This window comes from Piliocolobus tephrosceles, chromosome 1 (genome assembly GCF_002776525.5).
Source record: "Piliocolobus tephrosceles isolate RC106 chromosome 1, ASM277652v3, whole genome shotgun sequence".
NCBI classification, from domain to species: domain Eukaryota; kingdom Metazoa; phylum Chordata; class Mammalia; order Primates; family Cercopithecidae; genus Piliocolobus; species Piliocolobus tephrosceles.
Window position 1 is genome coordinate 121,015,869 of NC_045434.1, and position 27,094 is coordinate 121,042,962.

A 27,094-nucleotide genomic window follows, 5' to 3' on the forward strand; every position below is an offset into this window, starting at 1 on the left:
TCACAAATGGTGAAAGTCTTTTGACCTTGCCAAATACCCAACAACAAAACTACTACTGAAACAATATCCCTACTAACATTTCCTGGGCCTGAGTCAGGTAATTTGCACAGAAAGCAGGTTTAATCAGTCTTATCTTGAAAGGCCAACTGTCAGAAAGCAGTTTCCTCAGGTTCTCAACATGTAATTCCTAACAACCCAAAATGACAGAGGTTAATTACTGAATGTCCAGACCAAAACAGATTATTTAGCAAGCTTATAAGTGAGAAGATCAAATTCTGGCTTCACCATGGAGGTATCCTGTTTGTGAGCTTAACTCTCTAGACCTGGATTGCCCATCCACACAGTAAAATCATGATTCAAGCAGAGTTCCCTATTAGATATGTCACAGGTATGAAATGATAAGCATATTTATGAAAGCTCAAATTATAAAACCTAAATGCATAAATAACAATATGCAATGAAACTACATTCTAGAATATTCATTAAAGAAAAATAAATCTTTTTTTTTTTTTTTTTTTTTTAAGAGACAGGGTTTTGCCATGTTGCCCAGGCTGGCCTTGAACTCCTGGCCTCAAACTCCTGGCCTCAAACAATCCTCCCACCTCGGCCTTCCAAAGTGCTGGGATTGCAGGCACATGCCATCATGCCCAGCTGAAGAATAAATCTAGACCAGGGGTTTCAAGTTAGGTTCCCACAGAACACTTGTATTCCACCTCCATGATCAGATAGAGAGAGAGAAAAGAGTAGGGAGTGGGGCGGGAAGCTATTCTGTTCAGGTACATTTTTCAATTTTATATACTTCTCTTATAAATTATTCTTGAACCTCTGTTGTCTATCATTACTTTTCTTCTAGGGAATGTTAGTAGATAGAAAAAATTAGTAAGTACAAAATATGTATTAATTGGAAAACTTGCATAGCTGATCATGTTTTATTCAAAAGGTTTATTTTTAGTTTTGCTTTTATTTTTTTCCTAAATATGTATGCCCATGGCAATAAATATGCTGCAAACAAGTAGTTTAACCACTGTCAGCCAGAAAATTGTACCTAGTTGGCACAATGGAACTAACTGTATCAGTGTAGTGGCAATGTTTAGGAGTCCTCCTCTGGTTTGGAGTACCAGTTCTGCCTATTACTTTGTTACCTTGGGCAAATTCCCTACTAATAAGGCTCAGTTTACTCCTCCCTAAAATGGAGATAACAATATCTATATCTCATAGAGTTGAGTGTTAAAAGAGATAATGCTGTAATTTGTGTAACTAACACCTAAGCATTCAATAAATGACAGATTGTCTTCACCATCATTATTCAACATGGTGTTACCCAAAGAATACCTTCATGTGTAGCACTCTACCAACAAATAAATCTGAGAACCACTGAAAGAATACAGCAATCTGCTTATAAGTTTGACCAGTTCGTTTCTCAGATTCTTCTCTAATAATTGGGGGTCAGGTAAAGTCAACATCCTATTTATGGCAAGCTAAAAATTTGTTAAGTTCTAAAACAGTGATTATAGCTCCACCTACTGGAAGTATAATATTTAACACACTAGTCACCACTGTTCAATTTTTTAAATTGGGAATAAATATTCTTTGGAGAATATTACCAAAGAAAATAATTATCTGAGGAAGTTAAGAAACTTAGAAAGATAAATCAAAATAAATGTTTGGATTGTAAAGGAAAAAAAAACCTACCATTTTCAATTTTGCTTTTAGGATGTGGTCCACTAAATGCTAAAAATTTTCCTGGAACAATCCAGTTGAAGTCACCATTTTCAACTCGCTGGCAGAATTTTGTAAGAAAAGAGAAGAAAAATATTTTATAATTCTTATACAATTTAGGAAACCCTTACAAATTAAACCGCTTTTCACTCTTAGTACTAATTAGACATACATGTAGACAAATATAGCTTAAAATAAAAACATGCACCTGATTCTCAGAATGCTATTTTGGAATTCAGTCTGCTTTAGAAAAACTTGTGTCTAGACTGTATAAAACGTTTAGAAACTTTTATTTACAGCAGAGGTATTTTGCATAAAATGTTTGTTTCCCGGCCACTCTGCAAAGAAATGAAATGAAAACACACATTGCTTGTCCTGGCAATAAATAAGAGAAAATGGGAAATATGAACACTTTCCATGAATGTAGTAAACGTATTTTAAAAAATGAAAAAAAATCTGTAAATATCAAGCTCATGATGAATACACTTTCAATTTTTTTTTCTCTTTTTTTTCTTTTTTATTTTTTTTTGAGACGGAGTCTTGCTCTGTCACCCAGGTTGGAGTGCTGTGGCCTGATCTCAGCTCACTGCAAGCTCTGCCTCCTGGGTTTACGCCATTCTCCTGCCTCAGCCTCCTGAGTAGCTGGGACTACAGGCGCCCGCCACCACGCCCTGCTAGTTTTTTGTAGTTTTTAGTAGAGACGGGGTTTCACCGTGTTAGCCAGGATGGTCTCGATCTCCTGACCTCGTGATCCGCCCGTCTCAGCCTCCCAAAGTGCTGGGATTACAGGCTTGAGCCACCGCGCCCGGCTTTTTTTTTTTCTCTTTTTATAGAGCTGATATCTCTTGTCAATGCCGATTTTTAGAGGGGGAAATGGCAAAAGGCAGGAGCGAGGGATACTGGCACATCCATTCCACAAACCAGAGTCAGACAAGCTGTACTCTGAGGGCTAACAAGACTCAGACAAGTGACACACACAGAGTCAGGTGCTCCTCCACTCCAGCTAATGAGACACCTTGCAGGAAAGCGGACTGAACACAGCTGATCTTCCAATTGAATTTTCATCTCTCTTTTTAAAATGTTGACTTTTTAAATTAAGTTTTTAACTCCTATGAAACCAAAAAAAATATGCCTGTTGGCTGACTTTGAGCACCAGTTACCAGTCTCTAGTCTATACACGCTAAGAGATCCTCAGAAAAGGCTTAAAGACCAAGAAAGTGGCCAAGCACCTTCCCATGGCTCCATCATCTCCCCCATTTTCTTCCCTTCCCCATGTGCCTTTGAACCATGGGACACTGGGGCATGAGTAAGGTTGCCCCAAATTTTGCAGTCATTGGGAGGCATTTGTGCAATGCATCACAAAATATATATGTCACCTCTTTACTTACGCTGTCTTTACCACCACCACCCCCTCCCCACCTACCCCTTCCCTTGCCTCCTCATCTCCATCCTCAGGGCAGGGAAGCAATGTTGTTCTCTTCACTGGGCCATCCATTACTATTCACATAAAAAGCTTTCTCCCCCATTATATGGTAAGGACCTTAATAGTACAAAACTGACCCAAATATAGACTCTGTACTCTACCGTAAGTACACAATAAATATTTGTTAAACAAATTGGAATATGGCCATCAAAAAAAACTGCAGCCACTACTCTAACTACTTAAATTGCCCATTACCATTTCCATGAAAATCAAAACTTGGTTATAAAATGTAATTGTCATTTTTTAAATGCAGATGTTTCTTCCCAGTTATAAAAAGTTATATGTGAAACTGTGCATACCATTTTATAAACATCTGAACCGCATTTAATCTAATTGTAATAAACATAATATCTCCAGCCGGGCGCAGTGTCTCACACCTGTAATCCTAGCACTTTGGGAAGCCAAGGTGGGTGAATCACCTGAGGTCAGGAGTTCAAGACCACCCAGGGCAACATGGTGAAACCTCGTCTCTAATAAAAATACAGAAAAATTAACTGGGTATGGTGGCATGTGCCTGTAGTTCCAGCTACTTGGGAGGCTGAGGCAGGAGAACTGCTTGAGCCCCAGAGACGAAGGTTGCAGTGAGCTGAGTTCATACCACTGCACTCCAGCTTGGGCCACAGCGAGACTCCATCTCAAAGAAAAAAAAAAAATCTCCAAAATGCCCTAAGTAAAATCTATTTTATGAGTGTTATGAATGTTATGAATGCACATGTGAAATTAAACCTCAAGCATAGCTTCTATTTATAACAAATAAAGAATCTAATTATGGCAATTAAACATTTGCTTGTTTAAATAAAAGTCTCAAATTAATTATCCAAGATCTCTCAAGTAATTATTAAGCTTAAAATAGTATTTGAAAATCCAAGAATAAAGGTATGCACTAATCATCAAGAGACTAAAACCAATTCTTTATGAACAATAAAAGAAAACAGGTTTCTACGGTCACTATTTCTGTATCCCTGACCATCAACCAAGTAGGTTAGATAAATACACTGTGCAATATCTCTTATTTGGATTACAGAAATCCATTTGGTTAAATAGCAACCTTTTATAATTAATCATATGGAGAGAGGCAAGGGACTCCCTAAGATACATTCATTCACAGAACCAAAAGAATATGTTTGCAAATCCTCCTACTCAAAAAGATAAATAGGTAATATTGAGTTATATTCAGCAGCCAGGATAAGGTTGATGGAATAAACAAAAAAGATTAGGTCTTAGACCTAAATCTGAGAAAAAAATTAATAAGAAAGTTATAGCTTTTAACCAACCTGATATAATATACGTTTACTTTGGTAGTCTTCCAAAGTTAATATTTGTGCCTTTATTCCTAGTGAATTATACAAATGTCAATATTTATCAATAACAAAATACTTTATATGACACAAATTGGTTTTTCTAATTAAACACACACATACACTTCAAAGAAATCTAGATCAGACAGGAACTTAAGGTACTTTCTAACCCTACCACATTTTATAAACAAATACCTAAGCAACGATGAGGCAAGAGTATGATTTCACCACTTCTGATCTGAAGCCTACTACCTACCAAATACTATGCAAAAAAAAGACAGATGTTCTTCACTGTAAGAAAAACCCAAAATTAAAAAATCTGAATTTCTCAAAGTGATACATTTAGGTGTTGTTATTCACTGTGCCGTAGGATTCTCCAGTCTACAAAAGATTCACAGCTTTCTTTTGAATAGTTCACTCTCTTGGTGCACTCAAAATATAATTTGACTAAAAAACGTGAATTTTTACAATTCTTTTTTTTTTTTTTTTTGGAGATGGAGTCTCATTCTGTCACCCAGGCTGGAGTGCAATAGTGCAATCTCAGCTCACTGCAACCTCTGCCTCACGGGTTCAAGCAATTCTCCTGCTTTAGCCTCCCAAGTAGCTGGGATTACAGGTACACGCAACCAAGCCCAACTAATTTTTTTGTATTTTTAGTAGAGACCAGGTTTCACCATGCTGGCCAGGCTGATCTCGAACTCCTGACCTCATGATCCACCCAACTCAGCCTCCCAAAGTGCTGGGATTACAGGCATGAGCCACTGCGCCCGGCCAATTTTTATGATTTCTACAAAATGCATCTGTGACTCTAAAATAGTGGTCACAAATATATTTTTCAGTCCAAACACTGAAAACTATTTGACCTTTTTACTACTGTAATAAACCTACAGTAAGACAGAAAAGACGATCTTTGAGGTTGACGATTACAAGATTGATTCCCTTTATCAACAGATGTGTTTTCTAGGAAAACATGCAGAAACAATTTTGAAGTGCAATCCAACATTCATTTTATCTAGGACTGTAACGTACTGTCAAACATAAAACAATACAAAGCATTCTCTGTGCTTTTACAGAGTCCAAAAGCAAGTGGGAATGTCAAATAACAGTAACAAAAATGGCAGCAAATATGTGGATACCACCGACTCTTTGTTAAGCACTACTGTATTCTATACAACTTAATTCTCATAGCAACCCTATGAGGTAGGTGTTATTCTCATCTCTGTTTTTTATCCATTAAAGAAAAAGTCAAATTACACTTTTAAAGTGTGATACTAAAAGTACAGAAGAGGAATGACAGTGGCACAAAGACTATTTTGAAATTTAATAAGGTAGAACCACAATGGCTTTTTAAAATTCATTTAAGAAGTGCCTTCTTTATATTTCCCTAACTTCTAAAACAACAAAACAGTGTTGACAGTATAGTTGTATCACATAAACGCAAACATGCTGTAAGGATGGGCACTTTAAGAGCTTAAAGCAAAGTAAATATTTGAATTATTTCGTTTAAGTTGACGTGCCATCTGGCCTTAAATAATAATCAGACTCTAGATTATTAATTTAGACTTGCTTTTGAGGGAGACGGTGCGGTGGAGGGAAAAAGGAGTGCCCCATGTGGATGACTGCTTCACCTCTGCTAGCATCAGCTGCAGCAGAGAGACGGTAGGTTGGAAAACATGTAGGGTCCCATTCCAACAGTCCAGATCAGTGAACACCTCTGCTAGTACAATAACAGCAGGGTGCAAAAATCCAGTGCACATTTGCAGATGCCACTCCAAAGCTCAAGACGCAAAGATGATTTGGAGTCAGCAGCATATACATGGTTGTTGAAACTTGGAACTGGATGCACTCAATCATACAAAGTGTGTATAACCAGAAATCATGAGGCCCTAGAGAACCCCAGCAAATCAGGGTGGGCAAAGGAAGAGAAAGGACTTGAGAGGGAGGCTGAAAAAGATGGCTAGCCATGGACGGAGAAGAAATCCAAAAGACAGCACATTATAATCAGGGAAGGAATGCGAATTAGAGAGCGACCACAGAATAAACCAAGTAGGAAGAAGAACAAGCGTAGCCACTTGGTTTTACGAACCCTTGTGTCAAGAGGAACAGTTTCAGTAGAGGCCAGACCATAATTAGTTAGAGTTGAGACTGCTCTCTTAAGAAGTCTGGAGATAAAAGAAGGAAAAGATACCAAACAATCATCAAAGAGGAAGAAAAAAAGCCATGCGGAATTGTTTAGCACAGGGTAAGTCTCAAAACATTTAACAGACTTAACCAACGTGACCTTTGAACCAGCAATGGGTGTAAGATACGGAAACACTGGGTCCCCTCACTTTTGCAGTTGCAGTGGCCAGGAAGTAATTTTGCTTCCTTAAACGTGGGGATTTAGAGTGGTGTAATGAACGCTACCAGATGGCTGCAGGAGAATGCTTCTTCTAATAGTTCTTCCAATATTCAAATCGCCAATGGGAGGCGCACTTCCATAACTGCTTCAGGTGGTGAGGACATGCCCACATACTTGCATTCTGGGGACTGCTTGACCCCAGTCCTATGGCAGTCCCATATTTCCAGTTCCATAATCCACCAACATGTAAAGAAGGCAGACCAAGCAGCATCCAGATTACATTTTAGTTTGCTGTACAAATTCTAATTCAAAGTCTTGAAGCATCATAACTTCAGTGTTCACCAACATTGACTCCTGCTGTTGACCCGATGTGACTTGTTGAGAGATGGGAGGCCTAACAAACTTTACTGTTTCTCAAGGTAAGTGCTAAAGAGCAATTGTTAGGACTCTACACAACCTGGTCAATCTGGAAATTTACTTACACAGTGAAGGGTGACAGAGTCAACCTGGAGATAGTCCCCAGTCACATATTAAACTAAATTGATGTTGCATACAGAACTGGTCTCAGATTAAAATATCTAGCAATCTGTGTTGTAAATAACTGACAGAACAAAAAAACCTCACTCTTGCAGCATAGATTGGCTGCTGATAAAAGAAACATCATTTGAAGAAGTTGTCTACCCTGGTAAATTTGTCCCTTGGAATATTACTGCAAAATCAGAATGGATTATTAATTAACATGTTTTAGGCACTTTCCACAGAAAACAGATCATATAAAATATCTTGAAATTTGCTTTTCTCCTGTTTTTAGTATTTATTCACACATTTATTCATTAGTTTTTTCATTCCACAAATAATGACTGCCCACTATGAATGTACTGTGCTACTAGGTTACTTACTCAAAGAATAATAAGACACAGTTCCTGCCCAAAATTACCCACAGATACAGGAAAGACACAGATGTGTAAACAGAGTACCACACAAGGCTACATGAGAGGAGCTTCCACAGGGTTGAGAAGGACTTAACAGTCAGCCGTGTAAATACAGTGGACCAGAAAGAAGAGTTGACGGGCAGGAGGAGGGAGCAAGAGCATGTGCAAAAGCTCAGAAGCCGCCACCTGGTTAGCTGCGTGGATTTGGGTATGGGAAGGGAGTGGAAAAGGACAAGGGTGGAGAAGAAGGACAAGCCCATGTAAAGAAGGAGTCTGCATTTCCTCCACACCTTTAGTCAGTGTGGAGCCCATGAAGGGGAAATGATAAAACAGGGGAACGATATAATCAGACTTAATTTTTAAAACCTACACCCTGATAGTAATATGAAGTCTTGATCGAAGAGGCCTAAGATCCAAGAAAGACCCAATCCCAGGCATCCAGAATGAATCCATGCTTTTTCACAAACAGTTCTCAGATGGGCTACATTGTAATGTGGCTAAAATAATGTGAAATCACTTTCTAGAATAGAAACGGTCTTTCCCCAAGAGAGCACCCTTTAGGTGAAGATAGCAATAATGATAAACTGAATTGCTTGAATGTCTCAGGAACAAAATAGTCCACATTTCAGCCTGTCGTTGATCAGTGAGAAATTCTGTATCACAACTAAATTGATCAGCATAAAAATGGGGGCTTGGGGCAAGACTCAAATATGGCAACTTCTGCAGAATGAGGCACAAGAATACATGGATTCTATGATACCAGGTGACAAGAGTAAAGGCTTTAACCCTACACATGGAGAGATGATATTACTGGTAGCCTCCTAAAAAACAAAAAAGAAAAAGAAACATTGGGCCTAGCAAATATATGGAGCAAACAGGAGGCATTTAATATCTGTTCAACAAATGAACTGAAAAGCTGTAAGAATGCAGCCACAAGGAGCATGGTGTGACTACTTGACTCTCAAATAACAAATGTTCATCTGCACACCATTATTTCTGTAAAACAAAGCTTCCTAACCAGTGTGACCAGAATGGAGCTGCCTGGGCAGACTGGAGCAGCCAGAGCCCCCAGGCCAGTTGCCAACAGCTGTGAGCTATAATCACAGGGTGTTGAGCAAATACTATCATTTTCTCCATGTGCCATGATGAAAAAACAAAAGGAAGCCCTGTGCGGTGACTGTTGTCAAGGCAGTAACCAGTGCCTCTGTCATCAGGCCTGCAGGCCAAGTGTGGCTCTAACTTCTCTCAAGACAATGGTAAAGAAGTGGCCTGGATTTGTTCACATTTAAAAGTACAGGATCAAGGCTACAATAGTTTGATATTCTGGAAAATATTCTCATAATTTTGTTTTTCACACCCAAGAAAGGAATGACTTATAGCAGGGGGCAGATAATGGCAGCTAGAAAATAGCTCAAAGAAAAAAGTCAAAGTACTTTCTCAGTTTTGAAGTCATTTTTGAACTTTTAGTTTCACCTAATCCCCAAATAGATATTTAAGGAGACTCCTTGAAATTGCATGGGCTGAATTTTGAATGGGATAATAAATGTAAGCCACAGTGATGAGGAACCTCCAATGTTGCCACTGAAGCATCATTTCTCTAACTTTCTTCTCCCAAACCCAACTAAGGACACTGCTACCACATGACACTTCCATCATCAAACATGGCAAGCTTTCTGGTAAACAGTGGAAAACCCTTTGGCGCCAGCAAAATAACAAATGAAAGACACAACTTCAAATTCTCTCTGATAAATAATAACTGCTTACCAGTAGCATCATGAATGATCACTGGTGTTTGGGCAACATCTTGTTTGGTAAGGACAGCTACCCCCCAAAAAACTAGAAGAAAGCTGACTGAAAGTAGACTCTGTATATGGGTGCCACTTCCAGGTCTTACAAGCAGAGTATTAGCCTACACTAGCATTAACCATTAAACTTTACTATTGAAGAGCATAGTTCCTCACATACCTACAGCTACATAATTTAATTGAATGTTCAAGCTCTATCATCTTCATTATTTTTCCCTAGGATAAAAAGTCAACGTTTATTTTTCTGAACTAGATTTGAAATGGCTAGATTTCAAAGGAGTAAACGTTCTCAAGCTTCTCAAAGTATGTATTCTTTGAGAATACCTTAAGGGCTGGGCGCGGTGGCTCAAGCCTGTAATCCCAGCACTTTGGGAGGCCGAGACGGGTGGATCACGAGGTCAGGAGATTGAGACCATCCTGGCTAACACGGTGAAACCCTGTCTCTACTAAAAATAAATACAAAAAACTAGCCGGGCGAGGTGGTGGGCGCCTGTAGTCCCAGCTACTCAGGAGGCTGAGGCAGGAGAATGGCGTGAACCCGGGAGGCGGAGCTTGCAGTGAGCTGAGATCCGGCCACTGCGCTCCAGCCTGGGCGACAGAGCGAGACTCCGTCTCAAAAAAAAAAAAAAAAAAAAAAAAAAGAGAGAATACCTTAAGAAGCTGTTGGAGAAGCATAAATGTTTTTTGACACTGATTCTTAGAGGAAGGTTTTAGACCATCGTCTCACAGTTACTTTTCTGGACTTTCCCAGCATACCTGCCCAAATTTCATGTCTGATCGGGGCAAATGTAAGGAACTGCACAGTTCCACAACAGCTTGGTAAAGGACCTGGAAAGATCACATTTTGGAAGATACTTTTGCAAGATGGAAGCCAACACCTGGTGTTGTTTATCAATACTTAATACAATGGGCCATTTTTAAATCACATGAAAATAAAGCAAGAGCCTGAGGTATCTCACCTCGAGCTTTCTAAATAGAACAGGGCTTTGAAATTAACTCTCATGTGAACAACAGATCACATGAAGCAAGGAGATATAACCTAGGCTTCATGTCATACTGATGGACTACGACAGTACATTGGCTAGCCTGTCCTTGCAGAATCCACACTCTAGCTACATGTGGCTACTATGCACTTGAAATATGGCTAGTCTAAATTAAGATATGCTATAGTATAAACTACACACTGGAGGCCAGGTGTAGTGGCTCACACTTGTAATCCCAGGATTTTGGAAAGACAAGGTGGGCGGACTGCTTGAGCCTAAGAGTTTAAGACCAGCCTGGGCAACATGGCGAAACCCCATCTCTACAAAAAATACAAAAATTAGCAGGGCAACGTGGCATACACCTGTGGTCCCAGCTACTCTGGAGGCTGAGGTGGGAGGATGGCTTGAGCCCAGGGGGTCAAGGCTACAGTAAGCCTAGGTTGCACCACTGCACTCCAGCCTGGGTGACAGAGCAAGACCCTGTCTCAAAAAAAGATAATAAATAAAAGAAATAAACTACACACTGGGCTTCCAAGGCTTAATTGAAAAAAAATGTAAAATATATACATCATTAATAATTTTTATAATGCTTACATGTTAAATGCTATTTTAGGTATATTAGTAAATATGTAAACAACATATTTACAACAAGTAAAATGTATCATTAAAACTAATTTCACTTTCATATTTCTATTGGACAGCACTGCTTTAGACCCTGGAATTGCAGGAGGAAGATGGATATAACCTTTTGCAGGACAGGCAGAGGTTTAGCTGTAGACTTTACACAAGTATTTCCCAAATTCTGTTGACCTCATCACTAGAAGTATTTATAAGTAGCACTTTTTCTATAAGATTCCCCTTTAATCTCACATAGAGATACAGTCTTATTGGTTTAGGCTTTCTGTTGCTGTTTGCTGTTGGTTTTTTTTTTTTTTTTTTTTTTTTTTTTCCAGCCATATCCTTTACTAAACATACTTTAGTAAAGAAGTGCCTTTGAAAAGTTGCATCTTGAACATCCCCTAACCATCTAAGGTTCACAGTCTCACCAATTGCTGTCAACAATAAAATTTTGCTTTGAAAACTACATTGCCTTCATTGGAATACTGACTTTCCTGGAGCTAATAAAATGTATGAATTCAGCTATTCCACAAGTTCACCAAATATCATACTCACTAGAACAGGGCAAACAGCAAGAGAAATCTGACAGGAAATGCCTGGGCCCACAGATTGTCAGAAAAGAGTTCCTTTATTCATTTATTCCTTCAGCAAACATTTTAAAAATCAAGAAATTAAAAATTAAGAAATACCTACCACCTGCCAATCACAATAGTGGTTTTCTATTTTACAGGCTTTATAATAGAATAGATAAATCACTCTCAAAAAAAGAAGCTGTTTGACAACATTTTTCTTTTTTCTTTTTTTTTTTTTTTTTTTTTTTTGAGACGGAGTCTAGCTCTGTCGCCCAGGTTGGAGTGCAGTTGCGCGATCTCGGCTCACTGCAAGCTCCGCCTCCCGGGTTCACGTCATCTCCTGCCTCAGCCTCCCGAGTAGCTGGGATTACAGGCGCACGCCATCACGCTGCGCTAATTTTCTTTTTTTTTAATAGAGATGGGGTTTCACCGTGGTCTCGATCTCCTGACCTTGTGATCCGCCTGCCTCGGCCTCCCAAAGTGCTGGGATTACAGGCGTGAGCCACCGCGCTGGGCCAACATTTTTCAAATGTTCACCAAAACTGACTGCTCCCCTCCCATCACCTAAATAGTTGTTGTCAAGGTAAAAGCATGACTACCTTCTTGTCAGATTTTTGTTTGTTTGGCTGGTTGGTTTGCAAGAATAAAATTGTACTGTCTGCTTAAAGTTTTTCAAGATTTTTTTCAACTAACCTTCAGCATCACCATTAAAGTTAGAGAGAGAGGAAGGATGGAATAAATAAAAAATCCACTAGTTTTCTCCTTGAATTGCTCCTTCTTCTCTCTCACCCCTTCCAACCCCCTCCCACCTCCGTCTCTCCTTTAGTTGGCTTTAGTGTTTGGCTGTATATTTAATAATTAATACAATGGGCCATTTGCATTCTTCTTGCTTATATACATGGGGCAGAGATCCAGGTTTTGGGGGGTCTGAAACTTACCTAATTTGAGGGTCCATCTTAGAATAAAAAATTATTAACACAAAATTGGGTATAGGACTGTAAAAGATGCCCATACAAGTTGGGGGTTGAGGCTTTCTAAAATTTAAGCTTCATTAGTTTCAAAGTAAGTCACCTCTCGTCATATAATGTAGATACCTACATGTGTGGGCTAGGGAGCGTCTTACTATCATTTGTTTCATTACAAAGATGGATTTTATTAAAGCACTCTTCCATATCCTTTCTTTTCAACAAACATTATAGAAATCATTCCAAGATAACTGGTATAGCTCAATTCATTTTTTAAAATGACTGCATAACATTCAATGATTTAGATGCACTACAAGTTATCTGACCTTCTTTCTTATATATACATATTCCCTTTGTTTCTAATTTTGGGATTTTAGAGGGGAATGGTATTTTTTGTCACTACTAAAAATGCTTTTATGTATTTTAAAAACTCTCTTTGGGTTTTTTTCATAAATTGCATTAAATGTATTAATTTTGGGAAAAGTAGCAGCTTTATGATGTTAAATCTTTCTATCCAAGAACAAAGTGTATGTTTTTCTATTTGGTCATAATTCCATCCATAGGGAATTTGCAACCTAATAAGGAAAATAAGGCTTGTACACAAATAGCCATGATGTAAGAAAAATGGAAAGTACAAATTGTAACGCATGAAATTGGCCGGGGGTGGGGCAGGAGTACTCCAGAGGCCAGATCTAATCTGTGCAGGATTTTAACACAAGCGAAATGGAGGAGTGGGGAGGTTCAAGGGATGGGGATCTGGGAAAAAGCAAGCTCAACCAGGCAACAGGGATATTCAAGAAACAGTAACTAAGCAATTCAGAGGAGCTGGAACACAGAGTACGTACAGTGAAGAAACAGGAGATGCGGCTAGGAGGGTAGGCTGGAGCTCATCACAGCTAAGAATGCCAGGACAGGAGAGTTTATCCTCATTTCAGCAGGGCAATGGGAGAAACAGCCAGTTTGCGGCCAAGAACAAGACAAGCAAGATGAGAACCCTATTTTAGGATCACTCAGGTGTGGGTAAGGCAGCCTGGGAGGAGAAGGGCCGAGCTCAGTTAGAGAACTATTAAAATGAAAGGTCCACAGGAAAAGACGTGAGACCTGAGTCAGAGGGAAGGAAGTGAGAAGAGAGAGGAAAGACAGATATAATTAATACATCCTGTGGCACCAGTAGAAGTGATCCAAATACTCACTAGGTTAGGGAGGAAAACAAAGTAATGTTTCTAGCCTTGAGCCTGGGTGCTCAGTAGGATGGCAATGCGGTAACACACACAAAGCAGAGGACCATGCTTGGGTAAAAGATGATCAGTTTATTTTCAGATATGTTGCATTTAACATGGAAAAAGAATATCCAAATAGCCATATTCTAGACTAGGGTCCCAAATGTGAGGGCTTCCCTTACCGTACTAAGGATAGAGATAAATTGTATTACTCCTCTGGGGAAACCCAACAGATGAATTCATGTTCCAAGAATGTTGAACCTACTCACATTGTACAGGCTTCTCATCTTTCAGAAAAAGTTAACGACTTCTAGACTCCTTATCCTACTCTTCTTTAATATCTCCTTATAGCACAACCCAGCTTGGAGATAGCCTTTGCCTACATTTTGAGCAGTCAAGACATTAATCAAAAGTTTTGTAATGATGCCATGGGGGAAAAAAATTCAGTCAACTTTTAGAACTAAGTAAATTCAGTCATATTTCAAAATAAAATTTATACAATCAAAAATATTATAAGGCGGCTGGGCATGGTTGCTCATGCGTGTAATCCCAGCACTTTGGGAGGCCAAGACAGGAGGATCACTTGAGCTCAGGAGTTCAAGATCTGCCTAGGCAACATGGTGAAATCCTGTTTTAAAAAAAAAAAAATTAGCCAGGCATGGTGGCATACACCTGTAATTCTAGTTACTTGGGAAGCTGAGGTAGGAGGATGGCTTGAGCCTGGGGAGGCAGAGGTTGCAGTGATCCAAGATTGTGCCACTGCATTCCAGCCTGGAGAAAAGAGCTAGACGCTGCCTCAAAAATAAATAAATAAATGGTACAAATTCAGTTTTATTTTAAATAAAACCTGATTTCTAAAATAAAAGTAACATAATTTTACTACCCTACTTAGATTTTTCTTATAAACTTAAGGTGCAAAGTGATTGTCAATAAATATTTGATGACAGAATATATATAGACATGTCGTTTTCCCAAAATAAAATTTTGGTGACTCCTGATTCAAAGGAAATAACCAAGGCTGAAAGGACAAAACTGACCACTATGGAAAACTCCAGAATGCTTTTATTTAGCACCCATTCAATTTGCAATACATGAGTGTGACGGGGGAAAAAATTAATCAACATGAAATTATGTTTTGTAAAAAAAATTTAAATGTACAAACCTCATAATGTTCATATTCATCCACATCAAACGTCTCAAAGTCAAAAAATCCATGTTGTAATCCCTAAAAGCAGAATGTGAATTAATTTTTCCATGCTAAATTGATAAACTCTACTCATCATTTCTGGAACTCCTACTTACAGAAATGATCCTCACTAATCTGAAGAGATCGCTTAAACCTTTGATTTTTAATGTATATCTAGAAATCTTTTTATAACACTGGTTATACTGCATTAAGACTGTCTTAGAAATGGAACCAAAAAAACACTTAGAATAACATGAAAAAAGCCCCACAAAAGATGCCTTGATTTCTAATTTACATCAGTTTTGTATGTAAAATTATATGTATAAAAAATGAAACAAAACAAATTCATATTTAGAAACTGTTGGGAACTAGACGTAACTATGACAGAATATATCATAGTGATTAACTTCTTTGTTAGGAGAAGAAAAATCAATTATTCTTATGAGTTTCTGTTTTCCTTTTATCATAATGAGATATTTAGCCCCCCAAAAATCCTGCATTTTTTACCTTTTTTTCTTCCAACCCCTAAAACTCTTAATATTTCTACTTAATAGGCCCTTATTTGTAACTAAAACTCTACCTTAGGAGAATCTGTTTCATGATGATAGTTTCTGACAAAGTAGGATTATACTTGACTGTTCTTACAATTTAAAAAAAAAAAAAAACTGATATTTTTATCACAAAGAAAAACTTCATACTCCCTTTTGTAACTAATGACTTAGAACTTTTAAAAACTATCCAGCTAGCTCAGATCTAATATTTTAAAGAAAACAGAAAGTCTTTTATTTTATAAATCATGAAGCTATACGGATTACAACAGACTACAAAACCACAGGTTTTAAAAGTTACATGATCAAGTCATTAAAAATGGAAAAAGAAACTAGCAAGCCAAGCTCCAGTGCATCTATCAGTGTTTTTTCAAAACACAGAACATGCACCATCTGCATCAGAAACACTTGGCGTAATTCATATTAAAGAAGCCGACTCCTGGGCCCCACCCCGGAACTATTAAATCAGATTCTCTGTGGTTGGGGCCCAGGATCACCTAGTCAGCATAGCTTCCCAGGTGATTCTTATAAACGCAAAATTCTGATAATACTGGTTTAAACAACCCCCACAGAATAAGCAGAACAAATTATTTAAATTCGTCCATTCTTAAAAAAAAACTGAGTTCATCCATATGCACCTTTCCAGACATAAAAGTGAGAAAAATATACACTCTGAAGTTTTCTCTGTATTTCCAAAGTATTTGCTTATATCCATGTATACTAGTTCACATAAAATGGAATATAAATTATACTTATGACAATGCCAATACATCAAAATCAGAGAAATGTGCTCCCTAAAAAGGCAAAAATGTCGCCATACTCTGTATAGGTTCTTAGAAGGGTACTACTCGTTGCCACGCAAAAATAGCCCAGAACATGGTGCCTTATGTAAGCGAACGAACGTACGGGAAATGTCTCAGGTGCTTAAAGACATGCTGCACAATCTATCAGATCCTCCAAAATGTCATCTATCTTTGAGTTAATCCCAACATTTGATGAAACAAGTTTACATACCTTTCCTCTACAACAGGAGGGATGGCACAACTTTCTATACTGAGTTACTAATTACCATAATTACAGGTAGCGATATTCCAGTCTGAACTCTAAATTTTTTAAGTATTATAAAACAAATAGCCTGTACCAGATGGCACAAAATAATAATAGTGATGATAAATAAATTATTTTTTCCCTCAGGCATATTTTCCAAATGCTATAATCAACGGTTATATGTTGGGTAATGTCTCCATAGAAGTTCTTAACTGGTATTACTGTAAGTGCATTTTGGCAATATTGTTGCAAGAGTGAGCTAGAGTATCTCTGTAGTTGTTTAAGTGGAAAGAAAAATATTTGAAAACTATTTTAAAGTTTGATAGGGTTTAAATTCATTTTAAATGAAACAGAAACAACCATGTATAAAATGGGTAGCACATTTATCACAGCAATTTTCTCAACTCAAAACACAGCAAAATCAGTTTTATATTACATCTGAGAAATGAACTAGAATTGCTACTGATAATATATTTATAGTCCATGTAAGATTATTATGCATGTCCTATGATCAACAGGTTATGTAATATATACATTTCTGACTGATAATAAATCATGGTTATATGTTTGAGATGGAATTATGTACTTTGAGCCCTCATTAGAATTTACAGTATAGCTTGTATAACTTCTCAGTTTGTGAATTAATGTTTCTAAAACACGTTCCGAGAGCTCTCAGAAATCTTCTAGTTTAACTTCTCCATTATATACAGAAATAATTAAATAACTATGACTTGGTTCTCAAACTTTGGAGTGTATCAAATCACCTGGAGAGATTCTTCAAATACAGACCACAGGGCTCTACCCCCAGAGTTTCTGTTTTAGTGGGTCTGTGGTGGGATCAAGCAGCATAGGAGAACAGTGGCTTAAATAACGTCCTGACTCTCCCACACCAAGATCAAGCCTGACAATGAAGCTAAGCATGTGACAAAGCAATGTCACAGGCACTGCAGCTGATAGTGGCGATAAATCTGCCCAGGAACACAAACAGTTTAAATGACAAAGAAAGGCCCCTTCCACTCCCTCCTCCCAGCTTTTCCTGGTGTTTGTATTTTACAAATCAATCATTCTTCAGGAAGTAAAAAGCCTTCTACTTACTGGTTCCCCTTTCTTCCCTCCAATAACAAATAAGGATGTTGAGATTATTCCTTTCTCATTTTTTTTTTTAACTACTGTGTCAAATACAGCAAGGAGAATTGTTATTACCTTTCTGATTCCCTGCAAACAGTCGAGAATGGTGAGATTGTAAGTGCAATTTCCAAAGGAAGCATCCCTATAAACATAAATAAACTCAACATTAAAAACTTGCATTTAGAACATTCAAATACTAAAATATAACACCAAAGTCAGCTGAAGATGTGCTTGTCTGGCTTCAGAGCTTTCAACACGGTAAACTTATATAATATATTAGATCATACTAGGTAACTACCACACTTAACTGAAGCACTTCTGAAATTGCTTTAATCCAAGAGGCTGATTTAAGAGCCTGCATTCCTGAGTCTGACTGCCCTGGTTCCACTTCCAATTTGGCCAGGTACTGCACAGGAACTTAAGCAAGTTATTTTACCTCTAGGCTGAATCTCAGTCTCCTCATCTGTGAAATGAAGTTAATGATAGTAGCTATCACTCATAGGACTGTTGTCAGATTATGTTTTTTAAAATATGTAAAGTCCTTCATATAGTGGCTGGTACATAGGAAGCATTTCATAAATATGATGACTATTATTATTATTATTATTATTATTATTAACAGTGAATTGGACTGTTTGATTAAGTAAAACATTCATCATTGCAAGAGGTATTCTGGCAGAGGAATAACCTCCTGTCAGGAACATGATAAAAACAAGCATAAAAAGATAGGAGAGACAATGTATGTAGGTCAACAGAACCTAGCAGGTGTTTGGATTAAATGTCATCCCTCCCCTACAAATAAGAAAAGAAAGAAAACAGGAAAATGTATTCAGGCTTCCAAACAATCTCCTCCGAGTCACTGGGATCCATGAGAGCTTCTAATGCACCATGAAGTACTCCTTCAAAAGGAGTGGGAAACTACTGTGGTGAAAATTGAGTGCTTCATACTTTATTTAAGTTTTTAGAGCAATTTAGCAGACCTGCTTTAGGCAACATAAAACTAAAGTATCAAGTTCAGGTCAGTTAAGCAAGAACTGGCACCAGAGCTTTAACACTACAGTGTTCCAAGGTGTCCGAGGTAGGAAACTTGACCTCAAGGCTCCAGGCTCTCTGCCCAGCCTCCACTGCTGACCCAAGAAACAGAGCAGGCAGACACCTCTCCAGACAAAGTCAAAGGCACACACGGCAGCCATCAGAGAGGGGCCAGAAGACATTCCAAAAGCAGAATAGACCTTCAAGGGCTTTAAGGTATAATTAACATAAAACCAACTTTTACAACCATCCAAGGTCACTTGAACCTATTGCTGCTAAGCCATGAAGTAAAATGTAACTTCATCATCCCTGAGTTTCAGCATCCCGAAAGCCTAACATAAAACTAGGAAGTTAGCAAAGCAACTTAACAGAATGTTTAAGTCCTGAAACTTCAATTATTCCAAATATTTAGGTCTCATTTCAAAAGGAGGATTCTTTGTTCTTGTGTTTTTAAATATCATCTGAACTCACATGTCAGCGAAAAATAAAATAGCCCCCTTTTCAAATATCTTATAAAAATGAAAACTATATGTTACAAAGCAAATTTTAATGGGCTATGCTGGAGAAAAGAGTGGCTAGAGATCTAAGAAAACTATTAGTTTATATAAACAATCATAAATTCCTTTGCAGTCACTTGTCTTTGGGATTCAGAATCTCTGTGCCATGGATGCTCAGCAACCTGAGGAAGCCTGCAAACCCATTTTTTCAGAATAATGTTTTTAATGCATAAACTAGGATTAACAGAAAACTATTTCAATTACATTTAAATAAAGTTTAGGAAACCTTAGTTCTCTTTCCCATCTTGCAAGATGGCGGGTGAAAAAGTTGAGAAGCCAGATACTAAAGAGAAGAAACCCGAAGCCAAGAAGGCTCATGCTGGTGGCAAGGTGAAAAAGGGTAACCTCAAGGCTAAGAAGCCCAAGAAGGGGAAGCCCCATTGCAGCCGCAACCCTGTCCTTGTCAGAGGAATTGGCAGGTATTCCCGATCTGCCATGTATTCCAGAAAGGCCAGGTACAAGAGGAAGTACTCAGCCGCTAAATCCAAGGTTGAAAAGAAAAAGAAGGAGAAGGTTCTTGCAACTCTTACAAAACCAGTTGGTGGTGACAAGAACGGCGGTACCCGGGTGGTTAAACTTCGCAAAATGCCTAGATATTATCCTACTGAAGATGTGCCTCGAAAGCTGTTGAGCCACGGCAAAAAACCCTTCAGTCAGCACGTGAGAAAACCGCGAGCCAGCATTACCCCCGGGACCATTCTGATCATCCTCACTGGGCGCCCGCCACAGGGGCAAGAGGGTGGTTTTCCTGAAGCAGCTGGCTAGTGGCTTGTTACTTGTGACTGGACCTGTGGTCCTCAATCGAGTTCCTCTACGAAGAACGCACCAGAAATTTGTCATTGCCACCTCAACCAAAATCGGTATCAGCAATGTCAAAATCCCAAAACATCTTACTGATGCTTACTTCAAGAAGAAGCAGCTGCGGAAGCCCAGACACCAGGAAGGTGAGATCTTCGACACAGAGAAAGAGAAATACGAGATTACAGAGCAGCGCAAGATTGATCAGAAAGCTGTGGACTCACAAATTCTACCAAAAATCAAGGCTGTTCCTCAGCACCAGGGCTACCTGCGATCTGTTTTTGCCCTGACGAATGGAATTTATCCTCACAAATTGGTGTTCTAAATGTCTTAAGAACCTCATTAAATAGCTAACTACAAAAAAAAAAATAAAATAAAATAAAATAAAATTTAAATATGTATTTTAAATATATTAAAATACAAATTTACAATACCCCAAAAGGTACTTTTTAAATTAATATGTTATATAACAAGATCTACTGGCAAGTCTGATAACTGCTACTATAATTTTAGAAAGGAATGAGCATAAATAATATTTTAAGAAATAATAACTGTAATGTGATATTAAATTGTCACTTACATTGCTAATGCTACTACAGTTTATTTACAACATATATAATTGCATGCAACCTTATAATTGATAAGGTAAGGTCAGTAAAAATAAAGATATAATTTTTTTCTCTTCTAAGTTCACTGACTCCCTGAATTCTCACCACAGACCCTAGATTAAAAACTACTGCTTTATGTTTTTTAAAAGGGGGTAAAATTTGCTTTATATTTAAAAAGAGTAAAAAAGTATTACGAGAAGTAGAGGTATCCCTTACTCTTTCAAGTATTATCTTCCCACCTCTAGACTCAGCTACACAATGTCACTAATGTAAGTAAAAGTTCCAGGCCTATTCTTTCTGAATGTCTGCAAAGTATGGTGAGGCTTTCATGATACCTCCTACCCCATCACAGCCACAATTGTTACCAGTGACAAAAAGGAGAACTCTGGTGACCTGGTGGTCAAATCTGCAGGCCTCCAAAGCTGGGAAGGAGAGTTAACATGCCATCTGACAGAACTAGGCAAGTCAGTCACTGCAGGCTGGAAAGTCACACAAGTTTACAAACTGAAATCTAATAATGAACGCAATAGAATTCAGTCATATCCTCCAGATTGAGAAAAGGACATGGCATGACTTTTTTGAGCATCTACTGTGTCAGGTAATTTAGATGCATTAGCACATTTAATCCTCATGACAGCCACGTAGTGCCAACAGGTTCCCAAAATCTGCCCCAAAGACTGGACAAGAAAGAAATGGCTTATTAGTGGCATGTGGCTCATACATAGTCACAGGAGAATACTATAACAGTGAAGGGACACAAAAACATGTTATATATTCTCTGGGGGAAAAAAGCGAGAGAAGGTAAAGATGGAAGATCGAACCCATGCATCTACCAAATCTCACTAAAAGGGTATTCTTTTTTTTTCTTTGAGACAGGGTCTTACTCTGTCACCCAGGCTGGAGTGCAGTGGTACGATCTTGGCTCACTGCAGCCTCCACCTCCTGGGCTCAATTGATCCTCCAGCCTCAGCCCCTGAAGTAGCTTGGACTACAGACACAAGCCACCATGCCCAGCTAATTTTTGTATTGTTTTGTAGAGCCAGGGTTTCACCATGTTGCCCAGACTGGTCTTGAACTCCTGAGCTCAAGTGATACACCCACCTCTGCCTATCAAAGTGCTAGGATTATAGGCGTGAGCCACTGCACTTGACCAAAAGGTGAATTTTTAAAGGCTTTTGTTTTTTAAATGGAAACCAACAAAGACGAGGAGAATAAGAGAAGAGACAAAACAATAAAATCTTGAAAGCTAGAAATCATTTGGATGAGTGGTAAATAAGTTAGAAGACCAAGAAAACTGAATACTAAACTGATAATGAAAAAGCTGAGAACCAGTTGGGTGCAGTGGCTCATGCCTGTAATCCCAGCACTGTGGGAGGCCAAAGCAGGTGGATCACCTGAGGTTAGGAGTTTGAGACCAGCCTGGTCCAACACGGTGAAACCCTATCTCTACCAAAAACATAAAAATTGGTCAGGCATGGTGGCAGGCGCCTGTAATCCCAGCTACTCAGGAAGCTGAGGCAGGAGAATCGCTTGAACCTGTGAGGCAGAGGTTGCAGTGAGCCAAGATTGTGCCACTACACTCCAGCCTGGGCAACAGAACGAGACTCCATCTCCAAAAAAAAAAAAAGAATAAAAACAAACAAAAAACTGATAAACAACACAATTAATACCAGGGAAGTCTCAAAAGGCTTAGGAATTGGCAGCACTGCGTTCTCCTGGAAGTGAGGATAAAGGAAATGACTAAAATGAGATTGAAAGTCCATTTAAGAGGAAACATTGCCTCCCATTTTGTAAGTCAATTTTCCCTGTTGATTTTCCTCAACTCACCAATATAGTCAGGACCATCACAAAACAGAATGGTAGGCCCTAGGAGGCAGAAAGATACCTGCCCCACATGATGTTCAAACTTGGAACTGGAAGATCCCTTCTGAGGAATTGTTTTCACCTGCATTATAACATGAAATGGAGGTCAGGAGTTAGGAAAACAGCAGACTACTGGCCCCAAAAGTCCCCTCCTACTCTGAGGTTATACCACTATTCAACACCATCGATCATCTCTTTATCTCTCTTCTAGATCCTTTCCAACACAATTTAAACATTTTCAGATCCTTACTAGCTTTAAAAATAACAAGTCATCCAAAACTTTCCAAGCTCCACATCTTCCTTCAGCTTCCATGCAGTTTGGACTCCTCTTTAAAACAAGATTTCTCCAAAGAATTACTCATTTTCCTTTTTTTTTTTTTTTTTTTTTTTTGAGACGAAGTCTTACTCTTGTAGCCCAGGTTGGAGTGTACTGGCGCAATCTTGGCTCACTGCAACCTCCACCTCCTGGGTTCAAGCAATTGCCTCCTCCTGAGTAGCTGGCATTATAGGTGCCTGCCACCATGCCTGGCTGATTTTTGTATTTTTAGTAGAGACGGGCTTTGACCATGTTGGCCAGGCTGGTCTTGAACTCCTGACCTCAGGTGATCTGCCCACCTAGGCCTCCCAAAGTGCTGGGATTACAGGTGTGAGCCACCACGCCCAGCCTCATCTTCCTTTTTAAAGTGTACAATTCAGTGGGGTTTGATATATTCATAATGTTGTACAGCCATCACCAGTAATTCCAAAATATTTTTACCACCCCAAAGAGAATTGCATCACTCCTCATTCTCCTTCCTCCAGTCTCTGGCGATTCACTAATTTATTTTCTGTCTGTCTGGATTTACTTATTTTCAACCCAGAGAACACTGTGCATGCATCATCTTACCTAATATGTCAGCAACAAGTAACTCCCTACTTTGCTCTCCTGTCTTGGTTCCTGGATTTTCCTTCTACCCTCTAAACACTACTTCCAACCTCCTTTGCAAAGTCATCCAACCTTCACTTCCCAGTCTTTAGAAGTCAAACCTTCTCAAGGTTCAACTCCAGACCAAAATTTTTCTCACTCATACTCTCTCTAGACCAGGGCCTCTAAAACTTTAGTGTGCATTAGCATCACCTGGACAGTTCCACAAACACAGGCTGCTGGGCCCCACCTCAAGTTTCCAATTCAATAGACCAAAGGCAGGGCCTGAGAATTTGCATTTCTAACAAGTTTCCAGGTGGAGCTGAGGGCTGCTAGAAAGGCACATATTTTGAGAATCATTGCCCTAGATATCCGCATAAATTACCATCTATCTACCAATGACCCTCAAATTCATCTCTCTAGCACAAACTCCTCTTAACGCTTCAAAAACAGCACAGCCAACCACCTACATGGCATTTCCATTCGGGTGTCTTAAAGATATCTCAAACTCACTATGTAAGAAGAATCTCTTGAATCTGTTCCCACCCCCAAAAAAAACAACGGCAACGATAATCCAGTCTTGCAGCACCCCCTGTCTGGGTAAAAAGCTCCCACAGTCACTCAAGCTACAGCCCAGAAGTTCTACCTTTCTCTTGCCCCTTATCCTATCCCTCACTACGCACCATTGGTTTTGCCTCTTAAATATCTCCTGAATGCATTTCACTTGCCAATTCCATTGCCACTGACTTCCTACACCCACTCTTAGACTTTCTAATGGTTTTCTTCACTGAAGCCAGAGTGATATTTTTAAAAGGCAAATCTGATCTGGTCGCTCTTCAGCTATAACCCCTCACTGACTTCCCATTGCTCTCAAGGGTAAGTTCAAATCTTCACTGTGGCCACAAGGCCTGGGGGTATCTGGCCCCATCCTCCCTGAGCTCCCCAGGTAGCCACTGGGCCCTTCCCACAGAACCTGTGCATCTGCAAGTCACATGTTCTTCCCACTCACCCTTACCTTAGGTTACTCTCCTCAACCTTCAAACCACCACAACCGGCCACAATTCTATCTTTCTAAATGTGACTTCTGGCATACTAGTCGACTTAACCATACAGCTATTATACAGTGATTATAAAAATCCACAACTATGACCATAGGAGGAATCTGCAGTCAATAAATAGTTCTCGAATGAAAAACTAAATGAATGAATGAATATTTAAATAGAAGGAGCAATTGGGACTTGTTTATTTTGTGTTTAGTGTTTATTTTGCAGAAAAACAGCAAGAAAAAAATTAAGTTTAAGAAAACTAGAATCAACATCCACAATTAAATGTTAAAAGAAAGAGCTTGTTTCATTGGTGTCTCAGCACTGTCTTATACAGGCTCTCAAGAGTCAACTGTTAAATATTCAGGAATTTTGAGAGCCCAAATCAGCAGTAGTAAAAGTATTTGTATCATGGAAATCAGCAGATACTTTTTATTTACAGAGCCAGTTTACCAACATACCACTGCTTGTAACCTGAGAATCTAAGAAATCACTCAGAATGAAACAACCTTACAAATATTAATAATGGGAGATGAAACCAGAGATGAAAGAACATATTTACACAAAATAAGAAAGCATTTCTTATTATGAATAATGAAGTTACTCAAAGAAGAAAGAATGGAGAACAGAAGCACAGTGTCTACAATGTGGAGACTACATTAAAAAATACAAAAAGAGCTGATAGAAAAGGGACTAAGAAATTTTGGAAATGACTGTGATCTACAATTATCTTAAGTCCATGATTCTCTAAACTCTCTGGGTAACAAGTAGTGAGGAGGTATGCAAAAATTGCAGAGCAATGGGTTGGAGAGGATCATGAAGGTCATCTAAGCACCCTTATAAGCACTGAACTGAATCCTATCCTCACAACCTCCACAGGATGATGAGCTTCTTAAGGACAGGAAACATGTCTTTTATGTCTGTTGGCCCAGAGTATAGTACAGTGTTGGGAAAATTGTTATATGTTATAGATGTTACTGAATGAATTAATACAGGAATGAATAAATGATCATTACCAAGAGTTCATTAAACTTATGCCTGAACACCTCTGGTGGCTAAGAACTATTGACCTTTTAAAGCAAAAATGTGGCCAGGCGTGATGGTTCACACCTGTGATCCCTTTGGGAGGCCAAGGCAGGAGGTTTGCTTGAGCCCAGTGGTTTGAGACTAGCCTGGACAATAGAGGGAGACCCCTTCTCTACAGAAAAAAAAAAAAAAAAAAATGTTAATTAGACAGGAGTGGTAGCAAGCTACTCAGAAGGCTAAGGTGGGAGAATTGTTTGAATTCAGTTCAAGGCTGGAGTGGGCTATGATCTGGCCACTGTACTCCAGCCTGGCTAACAGAGTGAGACCCTATTTCTAAAAACAAATAAATAAAGCAGAAAGTATATAAAACAGTTTTTAATTATGAGCTATGTACAGTAGCAAAAACACTCTAGATCATCACTGTCCAATGGAAATATAATGCCATCCTCAAAAGAGAGCCACATGTATAATTTTAATTTTTTACAACCATATTAAAATAAAGTTACAAGAAAAAAGTAAATTTTAGTAGTGTGTTTTGCTCATCCAATATATCTAGAATATTCTCATTTCAGCATTAATCAACATAATTATAAATAAGATATCTTACATATTTCTTTTATATTAAATATTTTTATTTTGAGAGACAGGGTCTCACTATGTTGTCCAGGCTAATCTCAAACTCCCGGCCTCGGCCTGGCACTACAGCTGTGAGTCACTACACCCCACCTTTTATACTACATCTTTGAAATCCAATATATATTTTAAATTTACAATCTACCTCAATTTGGACTAGACTGATTTCAAGTGCTCAATAACACATGTAGCTACTAGCTAACATACTGGACAGTTCAGCTGCAGACTATATTGTACGTGTACTTCAGAACCAGACAATGCCCAAAATACTTTATACAACTGTCCAAAGTACATCCTAGTTTCCAGCCTCTGAACAAACCTACGACATATATGCACCAGCTACAATAAAAGAAAGAGCTTATAACATCGAGACCTACAAGACGAAACTGTACTGAGAATTAGTAGGGAGGACAAAACCATCTCCCATTCATGAAACAGCAAAACCAAATGCCTCAGGAGGCAGGGTCCAAAGTTGAACGTGGCTTGTACCAAAAAAAAAAAAAAAAAACCAGAATCTCAGCTTTGCAGATTTAACATAAGGCTACACATGAATCATTTTGCTCATCTAAAGAAACAGAGATATGTGAAAATTCAATTCTAAGTCATGGCTTAAAGGATCACCTGAAATCAGCAGAATAAAATCTGTCTAGCACTAGCAATAACACCAAAAAAATAGACCAAGACCTGCACTCTGGGCATTTTATCAACATCTGACTGGCACCCATTTAACCACTAATTTTTCTATTTTTTTTTTTTTTTTAATTTCAGAGACAGGGGCTCATTCT

At 38.6% G+C, this 27,094-nt stretch overlaps 1 protein-coding gene and 1 pseudogene across 5 annotated transcripts in view; one reads left to right on the top strand and one right to left on the bottom strand.

The window, feature by feature from the left end:
* The window catches only part of CDC14A (cell division cycle 14A), a 169,613-nt gene that overhangs the window by 64,310 nt on the left and 78,209 nt on the right, over positions 1-27,094 (bottom strand). For 3 of the 4 annotated variants that reach the window (XM_023191294.2, XM_023191296.3, XM_023191293.3), the window contains exons 6-8: positions 17,921-17,987; positions 15,099-15,161; positions 1,693-1,780 (exon numbers count right to left, since the gene is read on the bottom strand). In XM_023191294.2, the coding sequence (XP_023047062.1) occupies positions 1,693-1,780; positions 15,099-15,161; positions 17,921-17,987 (218 nt within the window). The remainder of the gene's footprint in view (positions 1-1,692; positions 1,781-15,098; positions 15,162-17,920; positions 17,988-27,094) is intronic. The other variant, XM_023191295.2, reaches the window with a different exon arrangement.
* Positions 19,662-20,601, top strand: LOC111525746 (annotated as a pseudogene). Its single transcript, XR_002726185.3, has one exon. The product of XR_002726185.3 is annotated as a 60S ribosomal protein L6 pseudogene (transcript).